At 44.5% G+C, this 18,516-nt stretch overlaps 1 protein-coding gene across 4 annotated transcripts in view; it reads right to left on the reverse strand.

Moving 5' to 3' along the window:
* The window catches only part of CYFIP2 (cytoplasmic FMR1 interacting protein 2), a 130,460-nt gene that overhangs the window by 15,273 nt on the left and 96,671 nt on the right, over positions 1–18,516 (reverse strand). For all 4 annotated transcript variants that reach the window (XM_081287356.1, XM_081287355.1, XM_081287354.1 and 1 more), the window contains 2 exons: positions 17,728–17,818; positions 16,253–16,383 (listed from right to left, as the gene is read on the reverse strand). In XM_081287356.1, the coding sequence (XP_081143482.1) occupies positions 16,253–16,383; positions 17,728–17,818 (222 nt within the window). The remainder of the gene's footprint in view (positions 1–16,252; positions 16,384–17,727; positions 17,819–18,516) is intronic.

The following is an 18,516-nucleotide window of genomic DNA, read 5'->3' on the forward strand; positions in this document are numbered from 1 at the left end:
AAAGTGGCTGCTGTCTTCATTTTTCATGATGAGCTTCTACTTCAGATTTCTTTTGGGGAGACAAATGCTGTTTTACCAGCTCTGAGCCCATCCCCCACATTCGCAAACTGCAGACCCAGGGTTTTCTGGTGCTTTGAGCTGGCGTGCTTCCTGGGCGTTTTCTAGGATGCCATTTGTCTCAAAAAGAAGGTTGTGGCCTCCTGAGAGAGGTGGGGACACATTTGCCTGGAAGGTCATTTGTGTCCTGAGGCGGCTAGCTGCACACTCTGCATCACCTTCCGTGGAGGGTGCCTGTCTGGCATTCATTAGCTGAGATCACTGTCACCAATAAAAACAGCCAGTGGGGACACACAAAGGCCTGTGTGAGCAACAGGGACAAGCTGCCATTGTGGGAGCCGGTGCTAATGGCTGACCTCCTGCGTCTCCTCATTATCTTAGAGAGTCCCCATCCAGGGGAGGGTCCACTCTGCCCAGGAACCTGCAGGCCATGCTCTGCTGGAAGGGGCCTTACTTGGGCTCTGAAGCCCACTCAGCACTGGTTCCCTTCCCTCTCCTCGTCCCATGCCCCCAACTTGGCTCCCTTGGTAGCTTTTTGTCATTCAAATTGGCTGTCCTTATGTCCATGAGGGAATCCTTGCCCTTGCTGTCTGTCTGTCTGTCTCTCTGGAATGCTCCTTATCCATCTCCTCATCCGTACTCGTTTTGCTTAGCGATTCCCTTCTTTCAGATCCCAATTCAAACATTTTTCCAGAACACTTTCTGGACGCCCCCCGCCCCCCAATACCTCCCTGTCCATGTAGAGTTCTCTGTTAAATGTCCTCCAAGAAGCAAATGCTTTTCCTTGTCAGCATTTGAGATCAATCTATATCATATAATCCCTCTATGGGACTGTCTGATATCTATCTTCCCTCATTGGAATTTAACCTCCATAAAGGTAGAAATGAGGTTCATGTTTTTATTATATTTTATTCCCAAAGGTGAACACTATACCTGATATATAGTGAATATTCAAATATCATCTGGAATGAAACTTGGGTGTCTGGCATGTAAGAAGAGATTCTGTTCTCTCAATTCTCTATCTTGTATCTTCCTACATCTCCTTGTTAATGAGACGAGTATTTTCTCTTCAACTTTATTGATTACTCAGTATGAAGTGTATGAAATATTTTTTAACAAATGCTCCGTGTCATGGGATTTTCAGCTGTTTTTAATTTTCTATCCCTCTCTCCTTTTCTTCCTACTTGTAAGCATTCACTGTTTTCTACAGTGAATGTTACTTCAAAAATGTAGAAAACAAAAACAAAAACAAACAAACAAAAACACACCCTCAAAGCAACTAACTCTTAGTTTTAAAATCAAAAGCTTCTGGAGTCCTGCTTCTGAAATCAAACAGAAGGAAATTAAATCCTAGCCGGCCACCTTGTCTACAAACAACTATATTTGCACAGGTTAATGCAAATATTATTGTTTCTTTGTTTTAGGCTACATTTAAGGATAAATCACAGATGTAGAACAGAATATGAATATTATTTAAAAATACAGCTTGATGATATAAATGTGTTAGCTGACAGGGCGTCGGAGGTGGAAGAGCCAGGAGTGTTAGTTTTTTCAGTGTTTCAGTCTATCCTGGAAAGGAGTCAAGACACTAAATCTAATTACCAAAAGAAAGGGTGGAGGTGTAAGTACATTATCTATGATTACAGGAGGAAACAAAAGAGGTGAGTACTATAATCAAATGCTGAGAGGAAGAGGGGAGAGAGAGAAATGAGCTGAAATCCCATCATTCCCACCAGGGAGTCAATAAATACCATCTAAAGTTGCTAATTATGAATTAGAAGTTATCTCTGTCAAGTGCTATGGAAATAACCAGAAGAACTGGAAAGAAGTGATAAAGACAGGCTGTTTTGGGGCTTGGGGTGTGAGTGGGGAGAGATGCATTGGAGCCCAGAATGATGTTTTTCATCATAAGCTCATTTGTATGAGTTGATCCGTGATCGTGTGTGATTAAGAGCAATTTCAATGCAACAGAATGAAGAGGCTGTATTAAATGGTCTCCAAGGGTTCCTCCCTACAAGAGTCCGTAACAGCATAATTGCTCTGCTCTTTGGGGAAGTGGAGGCAGTGAGCTCTCTGAGCATCAACTACATGACAGGTGTTCTATACCTGTCGTCTGCTTTATACTCTAGAGCATTTCTGGGAGGCAGGTCTTCCTGTCCATCCTGTGGATGAGCACATAGAGGCCCTACGTGGTTTCCTAACCAGCCCCACCCACACAGGGAAGGTTTGAATGTCTCCAACAAAACTCATGTTGACCCAATCCCCAAAGTCATATGTAATGGCATTTGGAGGTAGTATCCTGGGAAGGTTATTGGGCCAGAAAGGCTCTGCACTCATGAATAGGTTAATCCATCTATGGATTAATGGGACAATGGGTTATCTGGAGAGTGAGTCTGTTATCAAAGTCGGTTTGGCTTTGTCTCCTTTTTTTTTTTTTTTTTTTTTTTTGAGGAGGTGGAGATCACACCCAGGGCCTCCTGTATACAAGGCAGGGACTCCACCAAAGTTGGGACTTTGTCTTTTTTCTCAGGCCCCTACCTTATGATACCCTGAAATACTCAGCACTCTGTAGCTTCCTCCAGCAACAAGCCCTTCACCCTTTGCTATCCCAACCCGCAGAAAGGTAAGTAATGAATTTATTTTCCTTATGAACTATCCAGTCTCAGGTATGTAGTTTTAGCAACAGAAAATAGACTAAGAAGGAAAGTTCAAAATAGTTTCCCCTTCATTATATATACATGTTATGAAAAACAGTTATCAAAAGTACGAGAAAATCACTTAAAATTTTATCACTTGAGAAACTTTAGACTTGCTCATATCAGGATCATTTATTGATTTAATGGATTTTTGGTCATAACTACTATTCTTTAAACTTAAAAAAAAGTGACTGACATACATACATATATATAGTTTAAAAAATGACAAGAGGCCAGAACCATCTTCTAGCCCCCGTCCCACCGCCCAAACAGGAAATCACTGATACTTCTATTCCCAGAGGTAACCTCTAATCTGAATTTGTGTAAATAACTTAATGATGGTGTGCTGGTGTAATTCCAAAGTATTGGACCACTTACGATGTCAACTTATACCTTTTAATTCTTTCCCCCAACTCACAAAGCTCTCCACTTATCTAACAAAACTCCACTTGAATTTCACCTTCCAGGAGTTCCCCAAACCCCTCCTGGCCACAGTGCCTTTTCTTTTCAATAACTGATCAGAGCTCTTATTCATTCAAGGCCCCACTAAGCTGTCTGTAGACTGCTGAACTGTCTGGCCACAGTCTGCTTCTGATGGAGAAGAAAGGCAGTGACCCACATCTTATGCAAACGCTGACTGGGTGAGTCTTCTTGGAGGGACCAGCATGCCTGTCTGATATGAGAGGCCAATGAGAAGAACATGGAGAACATGGGTATAAGGTGATCTAGAGTTCAAACAAGAAGTTCTGACTAGGACAGATCTAAGCAGAGATGAAGTCCCTCACTCACAGAACAAATAGGAGGTATCTACTACCCTCATGGTTCTTTGCAGGGAGCTGGAATGCTGAGTGAGGGGAACCTGATGCACAGTCCTTACAGGACAAAAAAAAAAAAAAAAAAAAAAAGCAGGGGCATTTTTTTTTTTTTTTACAAGAGATAAACTTGGGACATGCATGAGTCCTTTGGACAACCAATTCAGATGGGGGCAGGATGACTGGAAATGCTTTTTGGCAAAGGAAATACTAACCAGAGGCCTGAACCAGGGTGTTAGGTGAAAAAGAACATCACCTGCAAAGTCCCCAATGCAAGAGACACCATGGCGGGCCAGGCACTGAGGCCACTGTGTGCAGTGTTGGGCGAGGTGATGCGAGATGAGGAAAGGGGGCCAAGCAGGAGGCAGAGTGAGTGGAATTTGAAAACTGTGCTTAGATGTTCGGATGCTATGGTGGAGGCTTCCATCAGGGAAATGGAGTATCAGAGCTCCACCTTCTGGCTGCAAGGGAGAGAAGGGAAAGGGGGCGGTGTGGGGTGTAAAGGAGTATTGAAACCCTCCAGGCAAGAGAGGTGGGCCAGGTGTAGGGTAAAAGGGGACAGAGGAGGAAGCAGCTGCCATAGACCAGATGACCGGATATGAAGAGAGAGAGGACATGAGGCCACACAAGGCCTCTTCTTGGAGTTGGGGGACATGGTGTGTTTACAGGAGGGAGATGAGATCAGATGTGGGTGAAGCCAGCTTCTGATGTCTGTGGACATCCAAGGAATCATGTCTAGAAGGGAACTCTGGATAAAAGGTCTTGGGCCCCATGGGGTAGATCTGAACTTGTAAATCACCAACACAAGGAAGGAACTGATCCCAGAGGAGAGGAGATACAGGAGCATGGGTGTGTGTGCGGGTGGGCGCTTCTCAAGGTGGCCAGACACCTGACTATATGTGACTAGTGACCCAGTAGCACCCAAGATCAAAGAAAGACTGACAGATTCCAGGTCCATTATGTTCACAACCTGAATGGGGATGAAAAGCCACCCTCCTGGCCAGAGGCTGGGAAGAATGTCACCATTATACATAGGGTGTGACTGCTTTCCTCCCTTTTCAGGTCATCAGAACCTATTAACTGCTTGCTCTGTGAGCCGACAGACAACCTAAAAGCCAGAGGATGATATTCTGCACAGAGTCCAAGCGGAGCCCAGATGCTGTAGGAACCCAACAGGAAGGACCCTGCTGGCTGCATGAAAACCCAGCGTCTACAACCTAGGGAGGGAGAGAGCCAAGGACACCCATGCCTGGGAGACGAAACAGAATCCTTAAGGTGCAACAGGAGAAGTTGCCACCTGTTTTAGTCAGCTTTTCTTGCTGCTGTGACTAAAGGACCTAACCAGAACAACTGTCAAGGAGGAAAGGTTTATTTGGAGGCTTACAGTTTCAGAGGTTGCAATCCATAAATAGCTGGCTTGATTCCTCAGGTCTTCAGATGAGGCAGAAGAAAGTGTCGGAGGGAAGAAGCTCATATGGTGATCAGAAAGCAGAGGGAGGTCTCTGCTTGCCAGATACAAATATATACCCCCAAATCATGCCCCCAGTTCCCACCACCTCCAGCCATACCCTACCACTTTAGTTACCACTGTTAATCCCTATCAGGGTATTAATTCACTGATTGGGTTGTAAGAGTCTCAACCCAATCATTTCTCCTCTGAACTTATTTGCATTGTCTCACATGTGATCTTTTGGGGGACAGCTCACATCCAAACCATAAGTTTTTGCTTTTTAAGCTCTGGGGTCTTCACATTGATCACCTGGTTTAATTACTAAGAACTCAGAGGTAGGTACTTAGCCCCAACATAGGGTAGACTAACATTTCTAGGGTCTCAAAACTTGCCAAGTACACAGACGAGACTTGAATCAGGATTTCTGAGTCTAAAGATCTGCCCTTTCCAACAGAGTGCTCACATGCCTGAAACCAGGCTGTCTTACTTCATGTGACAGTCTCTGCATTTAATGACACCGGCTCTTCCTTTGTAAGGTACTGCATGTTCCTTTGGATGCAGGCAGAGCGTAAGTGAACTCAGATCACTTCTTACCTAATGAGCTGGAGTTCTGGCCTCCCAGGATTATCATCATCCATCTTTTCTAAAACCAATCTCACCCTGCTGAGTTTTAGAGTCCTGGATGGAACAGAGATCTTTTTTCAGAGGGACAAAGGCAGAAGGGTTCTCCTGCATCTCTACCATGTTGCAAGTTAGAAATGCCGAATTAAAAATTCCAAGTGGCCAGCTGGAACCTGCTGGGTGGTACGTGTTTGCCAGCACCTGATTCTCCCTCACTAGTCATTAGGTACAGAAGGACACATCCTCAGAACCATTACGCTACAGTAGGGGGGTGAGGCTGGACCCGTAATGCAACAATGCAACAGCAAAGGCCCCTGGGAACTGTTTATTACAAATGACCAGAACATGAAATCAGCAAGTTCATGGATAGGAAATAAAATATGGAATTAAGCTTGAGAATTAACTGGAACACAGACCTCCAGTCCTTCTGCCACTCTGCTGCTGCCTTGAAAAGCAAACAGCTGACTGGTGAGTCATACCCAGGTGGCACCTGCATGGGCATTTTAGGAGGCGAGTTTTCTCCCAGGCACTATCGCACCAGAGGAGGACAAACTCCAGTGACTACAATGTTGGGTCAACAGGGTAGTTTCCAGGGGTCTCAGACCACTGCTGCTGTCCCTGGGAGATAATGATGGCATTGTGTGTGTGTGCGCGCGCGCACACATGGTTCCTGGGGATAGAACCCAGTGCTCCATGCATGGTAGGTGGGTGCCCTATTTGATGTACATCCTCAGCCCCTGATGGGGCCATCATAGCTTTGTGGGATGGGAGTTCCCCTCCAGCACAGATGACAAGCGTGGCCCAGGGTTGCTGTGTATGGTTTCTACAGAGTAGACTGCCCACGGGCCTCATATCCTAGTGGGTGCGGTGCCAGTCATGAGAGAGATTGCTCCTAACGATCCTTTTCCACAAAGAATATATTTGTACCCCAGCATCTTCCCAACTTGTCCTGCTGTCTTTACAGTGTGGATGGGTTGTGCAGCCGGGGAGGGGATGAGCTAAAATATATGAGCCTGGAGGAGTGAACATGGCTAAGTGCTGAATTTTCCAGGGCTTGTGGGTCAAAGGTGAGGGTTTGATTGGTGAGTACAATGAGGAGCCACACATGTTCTGATTATGACTGTATCAAGATCCTTTTGCTATACATGGAGAAGTCAGCTGTCATTTTTGTCCCCTGATGCTTTGCCCGATAGTAAATTTCCCCCTTAGCAGGTCCCTCCGTTGGCTCAAGCACAGAAAGGCAGCCCTCGGAGAAGCTAAGTGTGCGACATCTCTCTCATACCTAACACAGGGAGGAAGCACTATTGTTCATCTTTCTCTTCGAGCCCCTGCAGCAGAAGGTGAGTCTTACTGCCATGGCCAGTAAAGGAAGGGTGGCCAATGGAGTGTCTCTAGGACCACACCTAGGTCTGAAGGGACCCCTGGCCAGCATCCCTGGTTCCATTTGCCTTTTCCTCTGATCCTGAACTGATATTTCCTGATAGTAAATCAAACAGATGGTCAGTATGAGTCATCACTGAGCTTGGTGCAAGCAGATGCCTGTATAAATTTAAAAAATGAGGTCAGAAGCAGCTTCAGGGCATAAGTTACCAAGAATAAAACTTGCCAGCTAGCGGAAGTAGCAGGAAGAAATGAAACCTCTCATAACTTTTCTTCCTCTCTAGACATACTAATGACCCCTTTCCTTCTTTTGATTCTCTGATGAGGTTTTCTATCCCTCCTTGGCATTATGAAAGGTGCTAATTATATAAAGTATTTGGAAATATTTGCTCATCTTGTCATCTGCTATAATTCTGATATCTTGAATCATTCAAAAGTACATTAAACACATGGGTTACTTTAGCCCTAAACCCTAAAAACAAGGACAGATGTCTATATAACCTCAGTATTGAAACCATCTAAATTTTAAGCTTCTTAATATATAATCACTAAAATTTCCTCAATTTTATATATATATATATATAAATATATATATATATATATTTATATATATATATATATATATATATATATATATATATATATATATATATAAATATGTTTTTAATATATCTTTTTTGTACCAGGGCCCATGATGGGGTTTCTAAAGTGTGAATAATAGATAACTGCTCTACAAAACAAAAAACTCCGAAGCAACACCATTACCAAAAGTTCCAGGATCACCTCACTTGAGATCTTCACTTCTGCGTCTGGAGAATTTTCTCTCTGGAGTTAATGAGAGAGAATTCCCACTTCCACTGGTACTGTTAGCTTGTACCAATGTCATGCTAATGCTATTACTCTCACAACGTGACAACCACACATGCATTATGTTTATGAGACAACTAATCATTAGATGGTTAATTAGAACCAAGGCCTGCTAAAAATTTGGTCTTTGTCATGAGAGAAAACATTTTTAGAATCAAGATGCACAAATAATTTGTAAGGAACCCACCTCAAGACTCTTAAAGGGATTTGTATTTTATTTTTGCATTGCTTTCAGTCTTAAAATGTTCTTTTTGTGTTATACTTAATTTAAAACTGATAGACCATGAAGATTTATATCAAATACCAAAAAAACCTGGAATGTTCCCAACATAGTCTGAGACTACTAAGGGATTCGATTTCTCTTGGCTAAAGGATATCTCATAGATTGTGTGTGTGTGTGTGTGTGTGTGTGTGTGTGTGTGTAAATGATTCACTGTGATCCTAAGGATATGAAACAGCATAAGACTCTACCCTGAGGCTCCATTCCTGATTGACAAACTACCATTTTTAGGTGATTTACTAAAGGGAATCATCAAACCAATCTCAAAATCTCAAAACAACATTTCCTTAAATAACTTTTAGCTCTGGGTTTTGAGGCCACAAAAAGACAATTAACACTAATGCATTATGTTTTCATATCTCTGACAAGTAATTGAAAAGAAATGAGCTGGGAAACTGGAGGCCGAAGCATCCCAGCCCAGGATCCCCATTCTGGTGGGAGAGGGGGGATGAGGGCCCGGGCCTACCCAGAGAGCTGTGGCTCTAAACATTTCCTTATATGGATGAACATATTAGTGTGAGTGTTTCCTGCATACTGATGTTAAGCCCCAAGGAGACAGGGCCGGTGGAGCAGGCAAAAAATCAGGCTTCCATCCCCAATGACCCTCCTCTGTGCAGAAAACACCAGCTGCAGTTTCCAGGCCTTCATCTGAGACTCCACTTGCAGGGGGAAGGCTCATCTGAGATGCTCCATCTGTTCCTGCCCATGGCAGTAATAATCTTACCCTAGTCTGGGTGGGCTGTGTGTGTTCTTTTCCCATCAACCTATGCCTCCCATGACTAATGCTATACATTACGATGTCTCTCCTCTACCCCTTCCCCCTGTCAAGGGCTCAGAGAATAATTATTTTGGGATCAGAATCATGTCTGATCAGCTGGAAAAGATCTACAGCTAAGAGATGGTGGCCTAGAAAGTGGCTTTCCCTTGGTCCCATGCCAGTGCCAACCAAGGTGAACATTTTCCAAGATGGGACTTGGAGGTACAAGGAAATGGTATTTAATAATAATGACCTGTTCTTTCCTTTTGAGTTGCCTGCCAATCTTTCTGACAGCCTTCACTGGAAAGCCTTCATCTGGAGCCTGCACTTTTTAGTGGAAGTGATAAGTTTAAAAAGTTGATTTAAATAAATGATCATGTAAATAACAGATCAGTGATCTGCAGAGATGGCAAAAATTGTGCCAGGTAAGTCTAAAGGGACTTACCTGACCAGCCCAAGAAGATCAGGGGTTCTCCACTCTGGCTGTACCTTAAGATCAAGGGCAGAGATTTCAGAATTCCTGGGCCCACTCCCAGAGACTGTTTTTCCTGGCTTGAGATGGGTGTCTGACATCAGGATTTTTAGTTTTCCAGATGTAGATATTAATGAGCAGCCCAAGTTGACACCATTGTACCACACTGCTTTTCCCTGGTGTTTGGAGACCTGTGTAACTTTGTAGAGCCAACTCTGTTGTGATCCCAAGCCCTTGGCTTCTAGGCACTCTGTCCATTGGTGTCTCCCCATAGAAAAGGCTCTGCCTGACACAGGCTCTGATTTCTCAGTAGCTCCTGGAAGACTAATGAAATTAGCAAGGACTGAGTTGGCTTTGGACAATGGTGACTGATAGCCTGTCTCAAGAGGAATGCTGGTGTTTTGAGGATCTCAGGAGTGAGCAGGCACACTTCATTTGGACAGATGAAATGAAATGATATGCCCTCCCCCTCATTCTTAGTCATTAAGCCCGGTGTGGCCCTCTAGAGATCATTCCTATCCACTGCCTGCTTCTCAAGATCAGTCCTTTCATACCATTTCACTGTGTTGAAGAATACTCAGGCTGCTGGTGTCTAAATGTTTCAGATCAGAAACTTTCATCAGCAAAACTTTGAGCAAACCCATCAACTGACAAATTCATTTTTATCAACTCTTGCTGGCCACTGTCAGACTGTGAACGAAAGGGTTTGTTGTTGTTTTTAAGTAAAGAGTTAATAGCTATGAGATCACCTTGTCCACTATTTGTCAACTCCTGGAGGTCCAATCCTCCATGTTGTCAAGTTAGGGGATGGACAGTGAGTAGTCCCACCAGAGATGGGGTGCGTGCTCTCCCTCTGAGCCCATGGGGACTCTTGGGCACATTCTGCAGAACCAGTGATTCTCAGACCATCTTGCCAGGTCCTGATATACTGATACGCCTAGCAGGTTTGTTCTCGATTAGGCCATGCCTGGAAAAGTGTCAAGACACTTGAAACCATAAAGCCACCCAAGGGCAAGGAACTAATAGAAATCCAGCTGTCTCCCTTCCACACAGCCTGGCTTATTTTCAATCAATAACATACCCTGGCTCTGGTATTGGGCTGAAAGTAGGGTTCACACAAAGGCTGAGGGGCACTGTTTGAGGGTGCCCTCACAAAGGGAGAGTGTGTGCTTCTTGGGTAGCCAGGGAGGTTACCCTCAGAAGGGTGGGCAAAATAACTCTGGATCAAGTATAGATAGGAATGTAGAGTGAGTCTGTGATGGGCGACTGAAAGCAGGCATTTGATTTTTACTTTCCTTGAATTCAATTTATGTACATTTAAGTGTGCGACTATTTCCTTTTCAGGAAGAAAGCAATAAATGTTAACTGTAATAAGTTCAAATAGTAATCTAGAATGTGAAGTAAAAAGCAAGAGACCTTTCTCCTGCTCCTGACTCCCTGGGTGCCCCCACAGAGGTAGCTCCTCTTCTGAGCTTGGTGAACATTCCTTTTATGACTAACAATTAGTTTTATGTGACAGAAGTTAATATTTATGGAATAACAAAAACATCTGGAAAAATAACCTTTGGAAAATGAACAGTGATTATTTTGGTGTGACAATGTGGTTTTAGTTTTCTTTCTGCTTCTCTGGGTTTTCTGTCAAGGAATTTATTTTGATGGTGTAATAAGGAAAATAGAACTGTAAAACAGGGACTATAAAGTAGAAGTCAGAGATGGGGGGCCAGATGTGGGTCTGGACCAATCCAACAAAGTAATCCACTAGGAAGCTCAACTAAACCTTTCTATATTCCAGTGGGCTTCTTGTCCCAATTCCTGCACTACGTGTGACCCTGGGAAAACTCAATGCCTTCGTGGGGCCTCAGTTTTTCCATCTGCCAGATGTAAAAGTTGCACTTAGTAAGTGGTAGGTTTTGTCTTCCAGAGGAATATCAGGCAGTAATACCTGGAGCCATTGCTGGTCAGCACATCTGAGGGGGGACGCTACTGGCACCTAGTGGTAGAGGTCAGAAATGCTGCTCTACTTCCTTCAAGACAGGACACCCGGTACAACAAAGGATTCTCTGACCCTGGTGTCAGCTGTGCAGAAACCTGCCCTCCAGGGTAGGTATCTAAGACCTTCCCCAGATCTGGTGAGTGTCTGAATCGATGAACTTGGGTGCAGACTCTCCTACTTCCTGGAAGGGAAGTAGTGTTCCCAAATAACTCCTCCGAGTGTTACTGTGGAATGAGCAATAGGGTCTGAAGACCTGGGCAAGAGGCTATGCAGGAATAGCAGTCTCCTTCCCAGAAATTCAGTCCTCTATTGCTCACACGTGTGAACAGGGCCCTCTGTTGGTAGGTGTGGGCATAAACAGTGAGCTGATGTCTAGGAAACCATACAGAATTTGAAAACTTGATGATTCCCTTTTTCTCTAATGACCACCTTATGATTTCCCAGCCTCAGATGCCAGAAGAAACACTTGATGTTCATAACTAATTCCTTTTAAAACATGAGATATAAGTAGATACTTAAATACTGATTAATTTCAGATTAGATCCCACAACAATTAAGAGCCCACTATGATCAGACCATTTATGGAAATTTGATACACAATCAGCCTAGTACCACCCCTACAGAGGGAGGGAGAGGGGCTTTTCACCAAGAAAAGAGTGAAGTTGGATCTCTGCCTCCATTAAGACCAAAGATCCATTCCAAGTGAATAACAGACTTCAAGTTCTGTTCAGCTTTAAAAGACTAGACTCAGAACTTTCAGAAGATAGAAAATCTTCCTCAAAGTTATGAAGATGTTAAGTGCATCACAGGGCACCAACCAGAGATAGATGCCCTAATCTCAGAACTATTTCACCAAAAGATAAGCCACATCAATACATTTGCAACACATGCATCTGTAGTGTCTAATGGTTAAAAACCATTAAAGAAAACCCAATTTAAAAATGGGCAATGAGGGGCTGGGGATGTGGCTCAAGCGGTAGCGCGCTCGCCTGGCATGCGTGCGGCCCGGGTTCGATCCTCAGCACCACATACAAAGATGTTATGCCTGCCGAAAACTAAAAAATAAATATTAAAAAAATTCTCTCTCTAAAAAAAAAAAAAAAGGGCAATGATGTAGAATGGCACTTTACAAAGAGATTCCAAATGGCCTATTACATGTAGGAAGGGCTCTAAGGAAATAAAAAAAATGTAATGAGATCAAGATCCACCCACCAGAATGGCTAGGATTAAAAAGGTAGACAAATTCAATTCATGAGGATGTGAAGAAATTATGGAATAGGAGTATAAATTGATAAAACATGTGTGAAGTTGCTTGGTAGTACCTACTGGAGCTAATCTATCAAGTTTACCTAATAAAAACACATATATTCACCAAAAGACAGGTACAAGAATAGTCATAAGAATACAAAACTAAACAACCCGAATGTTTGTCCACAAGAAAATGGATAGTTCAATTAGTATATTCATGCAATGAGAATACTTGATCATGAAAAGAGAACCATCCACAACTTGAACTGCACAGACATGATGTTGAACAACAGAGGTCAGACAGGAAAGGGGATCATACTGGATATGATTACATTCATAAGAAGTTATATGTGAAGGACAGACAACTCACCTTTGAGATATTAAAATCATTTCTTTGGGGGCACTTATGGTGCCCTAAAGGAACCTGCAACACTGCAAGTGTTTTATTTATAGACCTAGTGGGAGTTACTTGGGCATGCCCCTTGATTCAGCTATACACTTGAAAATTTATGCCTTTGTATGTTACACTTTAAAAACACCAAAAAAAAATTAATATATACTGAATTTTGAGAAATATATATCCTAATGAAGAAAATCTTTGTCTAAGTAATCCATCTTTTTAATTTCTATTTCCTCTGTCTACATATTAAAGTTATATTAATGTCTTTTACAAAAGGCAAGAAGGTATTTTAGCATATGACCAATATGGAATCCACAAGAGAACCGTGAAAGAAGAAAAAAATTACACAAAGGCAGACATCACAATAGAAAAATGGACAAAAGCCTTCTCAGTTACCTTTTTGTACTTTTCAGTACCCTCATTCTTCTAGAGCTAGTATATGTTATTTAAAAATTAATTTTAGGTGAAGAGTACATGAACATACTTTCCTTGTTGGAAATGAAGACATTTCAGATAAGGGTAAGGCCCCTGTTGACCTCTAATCCTGGTTTCCTCCCTGACCTGTAGAAAAAATGAGTATTTCTTCTTGGTGTGGTGTTATTTTGTGGGTTTTATTTTATATACATGACGTCACAATGTGTCTTGTCTGGGAACTTGCTGCTTTTCTCTCCACATTTCTTATACTAATATGTAGGGAGTTACTATATCACTTTTTTTTTCCTGTACTTGGGATTGAACCCAGAGGTGCTTATCCACGAAGCCACATCCTCAGCCTTTTTTTCTTTTGAGACACTCAGTTTTCACTCAGTTGCTTAGGGCCTCACTAAGCTGCTGAGGCTGGCTTTGAACTCATGATCCTCCTGCCTCAGCCTCCCGAGCCACTGAGATTACAGGTGTGTGCCACTATGGCCAGCTCACTTTACTCTTTTTAACTGCTTCAGAGTCTTCCAGAAGTATGGACATTACACTGTTCATACAGCTATTCCTCTATGGATGGCCATTAGTCTTTCTGAATTGTTTTGCTATTCTATTTAATAAGAAGAGTTGATGTCACTTCAATATTTAATTCTGGTTTCCTATCCTAACAAGTTCCAGAATGTTCAGGCCCCATTTTACTCTCAGAAAGCCCCAGCCTTACCTTGGAGATTTCCCCAACTTTCAAAGCAGCCAGGGGAACACAGCTTTGGTGAGTCCTGATTCCTGTCCTGGTCACCCCAGCCCGCCCAGCCGTCTAGGCTGGGATTGCACTGGAAGTGTGTGTGTGTGTGTGTGTGTGTGTGTGTGTGTGTGAGATCTGCTGCTGCATCCTGTGACTCAGGTGAACTGCTCCCCTCTCGGGTTCTCCACAGGGGCTAGGTGCATCTGTGCTGCCAAGGTCCCTTTCCACTGGGAAGTCTTGGCTCCTGAGTGTCTTGCTCTCCTTGCTAATACATGAAGTGACCACCCAGACAGGGAGGGGGGGAAGCTGAGAAATATTTTCCTTTCCTTGCAGCCCCTATTAATGGCCTGCATCCTGGTGTGAATTGAGGTTCTTCCTGAAAGGAGGAGCTGACAGGAGACCCACCTTCCCCACCTCCACATCTCCTGGTACCCCAGAGGCCTTGAGCTGTGTTTTCCCTTCTCATCCCTGTGACTTCTGAAGGCTAGGTTGCCATAGCAACCCAGGCCCACTGAACCATGCTAACAACCTGTTATTTACAGAGAAGCAATTAGCCCTCTCCAGAGTCCATTTAAAGGGGCAACAGAGGAGCAATCATTCCTCACAGAGGAAGAGCAACAGTCCCCATTTCAGAGCCTCGGGGTTGGAGGGAACAGCTGGCACAAGACCCTTGATTGAAGATGAGGACATGCGCAGGCTCACCTGCATCACCCAGACCAGGAGCGCTCTCGTGCTCTCCGTCTGCATCTTTCTACCTTTGTTCCTGTCTCCCTCCTTTCCCTCTCCCTCTTGTCCGTGGGCTTGCTGCCTCCATGATGACCACTGGTCTGCAAGCTGTCTTGTCCTTCCCTTGCTGTCCTGTTAGTTCTCCCCCAACAGCGCCTTTGAGAGTCAGATCTTCTCCCTGCTCCAGGCCTCCCTCAGCTTTCTGTGGTGGCCAGGAGAGGAGCCCCTCCTGCTCAGCTCCTACCTCTGTCCCCCTGCCTCTGCATTCCAGCTCGAGCTTGGGTCCTCTCTGTTCCCTACAGATATCAAGCTCCATTTTCTCCAAAATTAGAATATCCCTCCTGACACCGCCATCCATCCTGATCCTGCTACCCTGCGGTTCCTTCACAGCGAGTGCCAGTGTCTGTGGATGACTTTGCTTGTCTTCAGAACAAAGGTGGGAATACTTTGTCTCTTATTCACGGCCACCGTCCATACCCTGGAACTGCACCTGGCAGGAAGCTAGCTCTCACATCTGATGCTGAATGCACTGATGAAGGGATGCTCAGAGCTCCCCGGTGCATACGGAGGGTTACGCATCCCCACAGCCACATCCTCCATCTCCTCCCACTGCTCAGGGCTGACCAGTTCCCCCTCTCCTGGAGGACTGGGCCCAACCCACATGGAGAATAGAGAACACTGGGGGGAATAACATGGAAGACACAGCTCTTGATAAGTCCCATTCACAGATTAGGGCCCAGAGTTCAGACAAACAGCACTGCTACCGATTATTCCATTCTTACTGCATGCATTCTATGAGCATTATCTCTCCTTAGCCTTTAGATAACCCTGCAGGGAAAAATCATGTCACCCATAGCAAAAATGAAGATAACGCAGCATCCTGTCCTCTCAGAATGCAAAAGCGCCCCAGGAAAATTCCTTTGCATTTTCCAGGAGGCCTGCCCAAGAAAGTCCTTCCTCAGCCCCAAGACCACTTCAAGCTCTGTTTTATGTCCCCTTTGGGCCCTGTGCTCATCCCTCGTGATTGTGAACACATCATTTCTATGTCATCACATACGGGGTGGGGGACAGGGACTGGCTACCTCTCAGCATAGCGCTGGCCCATCGTGGACGGAAAACCAAGATTTGGAGGGTGCCCAGAGGCCCAGGGGCAGCTGGTGAGGGGAAGAACTCAGGTCTAATTTCAGGGCCACTACTCCATCCAGCTTTCTGATGGTCATAGTCGCCTGAACGTGAAACGAAAGCGCCTACACATACTTCAGCCTCAGCATCTGGTTGCTGTGTTGTCCCTTCTAGCCTGGAGCCGCCGTGATTGCTTTGGGCTTGGGACTTACCAGCGCTTGCTCTATGAGGAGGCAGAACAGGATGGCATTGCCCACCTCCCTCAGGCTCTGGAACACGTCTGTTTTGAGCTCTGCGTACTCGATGATGTCCTTCAGCTGGTGGTGGAAGAACTCCAGGATCCCTGGGAGATGAACAGAACGGTCGGTGGGAAGCTGACCCTGTGCAGCGAGGTTTACGGGAAACACTGACTGAGCAGTAGCCCCAGACCTGACTCTCGGATAACACAAGCTCAAGCCGTGGGTCCCCCTAAGTGAGGGCCCAAGGTGGGATTTCTTGTGGGGTTCGGTATTTGAAAAAGCTTGGGAAGCTGGAACAAAATAAAACACAAACACAAGTGGAACAGGTCTTCTGATCTATTTGTCTCCAAAAATTTGCCTGACTTCTTAATGACACACACTAGTATTTATAGGCAATAGATATTGTGCTAGGCGTGCTATCTCTAATCCCATCTTGTTTTTTTTTTTTTTTCAAATTTTAAGCTACATTACTACTCCTTAATAAGAGCACTTCTCATTTTAATTAGTGCATTACAATGATATATCTGAGCAGGATTCATTGTGGGATATTTGTGAACGGACATGGCATAATCTGGGAGATTTCATTTCCCAGCACTTCCACAGGCCCCCCCTCTCCTCCCTCCTTCTTGACCTCCTTGCTATACTCTATTGGTCTCCCTTTTATTTTCGTGAGATTCCCCCCCTTTTTTTATTATTCCTTTTCTCTCCCACCCTCATGAGAGAAAACATTTGACCTTTGACTTTGAGTCTGGGTTATTCCACTTAGCCTGATGTTCTCCAGTTCTATCCATTGACAAGCAAATGACATCATTTCATTCCTTGTGGCTGAGTAAAACTCCACTGTGTATATATACCACATTTTCTTTTGCAATGTCTCATTTACTAATAACAATACCATTAGCTAGGCACTGTTACCTGTTTTCAGAGAAGGTAAATAACACACCCACAATCATGCAGCTGGGATTGAACATTAGAGCTTTTGGCTTTATCCCTTTCCTATTGTGAATCACATTGACCCAGTACCAGGCATGTTATTTTTTTTGAAACTAAACTCAGTCTCCATTACCCCCCATTCTCCAGTCCCCAGGTCGAAAGGCAAAAAAATACATGTTTGTAACTCGCCCAAGATATGTCACCTGCACCACCACCAGGGCACTAGCCACCTCCACACAGAAGGTCTCTGAGAGAGACAGAGCTCCAGACCATGATCGCCCTTAGGAAGCCTTGGCTATTCATATTTAGATGCTCTCACTGGACAGTGGTATTGTGAGGCAGGCCCAGCAGACATCATTTACCTCCACTAAGGGAGATTAATACAGGTTCAAGGCTGCCTGGCTGGGGGCTGTGCTAGGATGCAAAGCTCCTGGGTTCCCGGGCAGAGTCTGAGGGGGATGGTCACAGTTCCCACCCCAACATGGGGCGGTTTCCATTATCTTCCCATCACCAACCTGGGGAGCCGTACTCGTGCCGGGGCAGGCGGCATATCTTGGGCATCACCTCGATCAGGGTCTTCACATACTGGAGAATGGTTCCTTGGAGCTGCAGAAGAAGAGTACAGGTGGGTGAGCTAGTCCACTGCTGCTGTGGGCCAGGCTGGCCTCAGGGCCAGGCTACTGGGGCACACAAAGGTTGTGCAGAGGTCTGTAGGGCACTGAAGTGTGGGGACAGCCTTATGATCCTCTGTAAGTCAGAAAGGAGCTCTCCTTCCTCTCATGGGCTTACAGACTTGAAAGAGGACACATTTCTAGGCATGGGGTCCTTCCTAGGGTTGGAAATGTTTATGAAATCCAGATGAAGAGCTAAAATGAAATGTGGGCAGGGAACTGTGGCGATTAGGACACATTATCTAAGTTAAGCATGGAAAATTCATGGCACGTTCATTCCTCCCACGTCCAGGGCAGACATCTTTAAGCAATTACCTTGTTTTCCTGTTTGACTCTGCATTTAGCAGCCCAGTCTTTAACAACCCACAGCTGCTGCCAAGGAGAGCTAGCAGGTGAATCCTGCTTGCTGTTCCTGACCTGATTGGTTATACGCTACTTTCTCTTTTGTTATCTAATATTTTTAAGAAAGTCTTGTTTGCATGTTTTGGTCTGGCAAGGGATGAAGGTCTAGATACCCTACTTGGGGCAGATACAGAATGGTGAGAAAGGGACACAGAAATCCCTTGAAGATAGTGCAGTATTGATAAAAGTGCTCAAAAAAAAATGCCAAGGGAGCTGGGCATGGTGGGGCAT

This window comes from Spermophilus citellus, assembly GCF_964194105.1.
Source record: "Spermophilus citellus genome assembly, chromosome: 1".
NCBI classification, from domain to species: domain Eukaryota; kingdom Metazoa; phylum Chordata; class Mammalia; order Rodentia; family Sciuridae; genus Spermophilus; species Spermophilus citellus.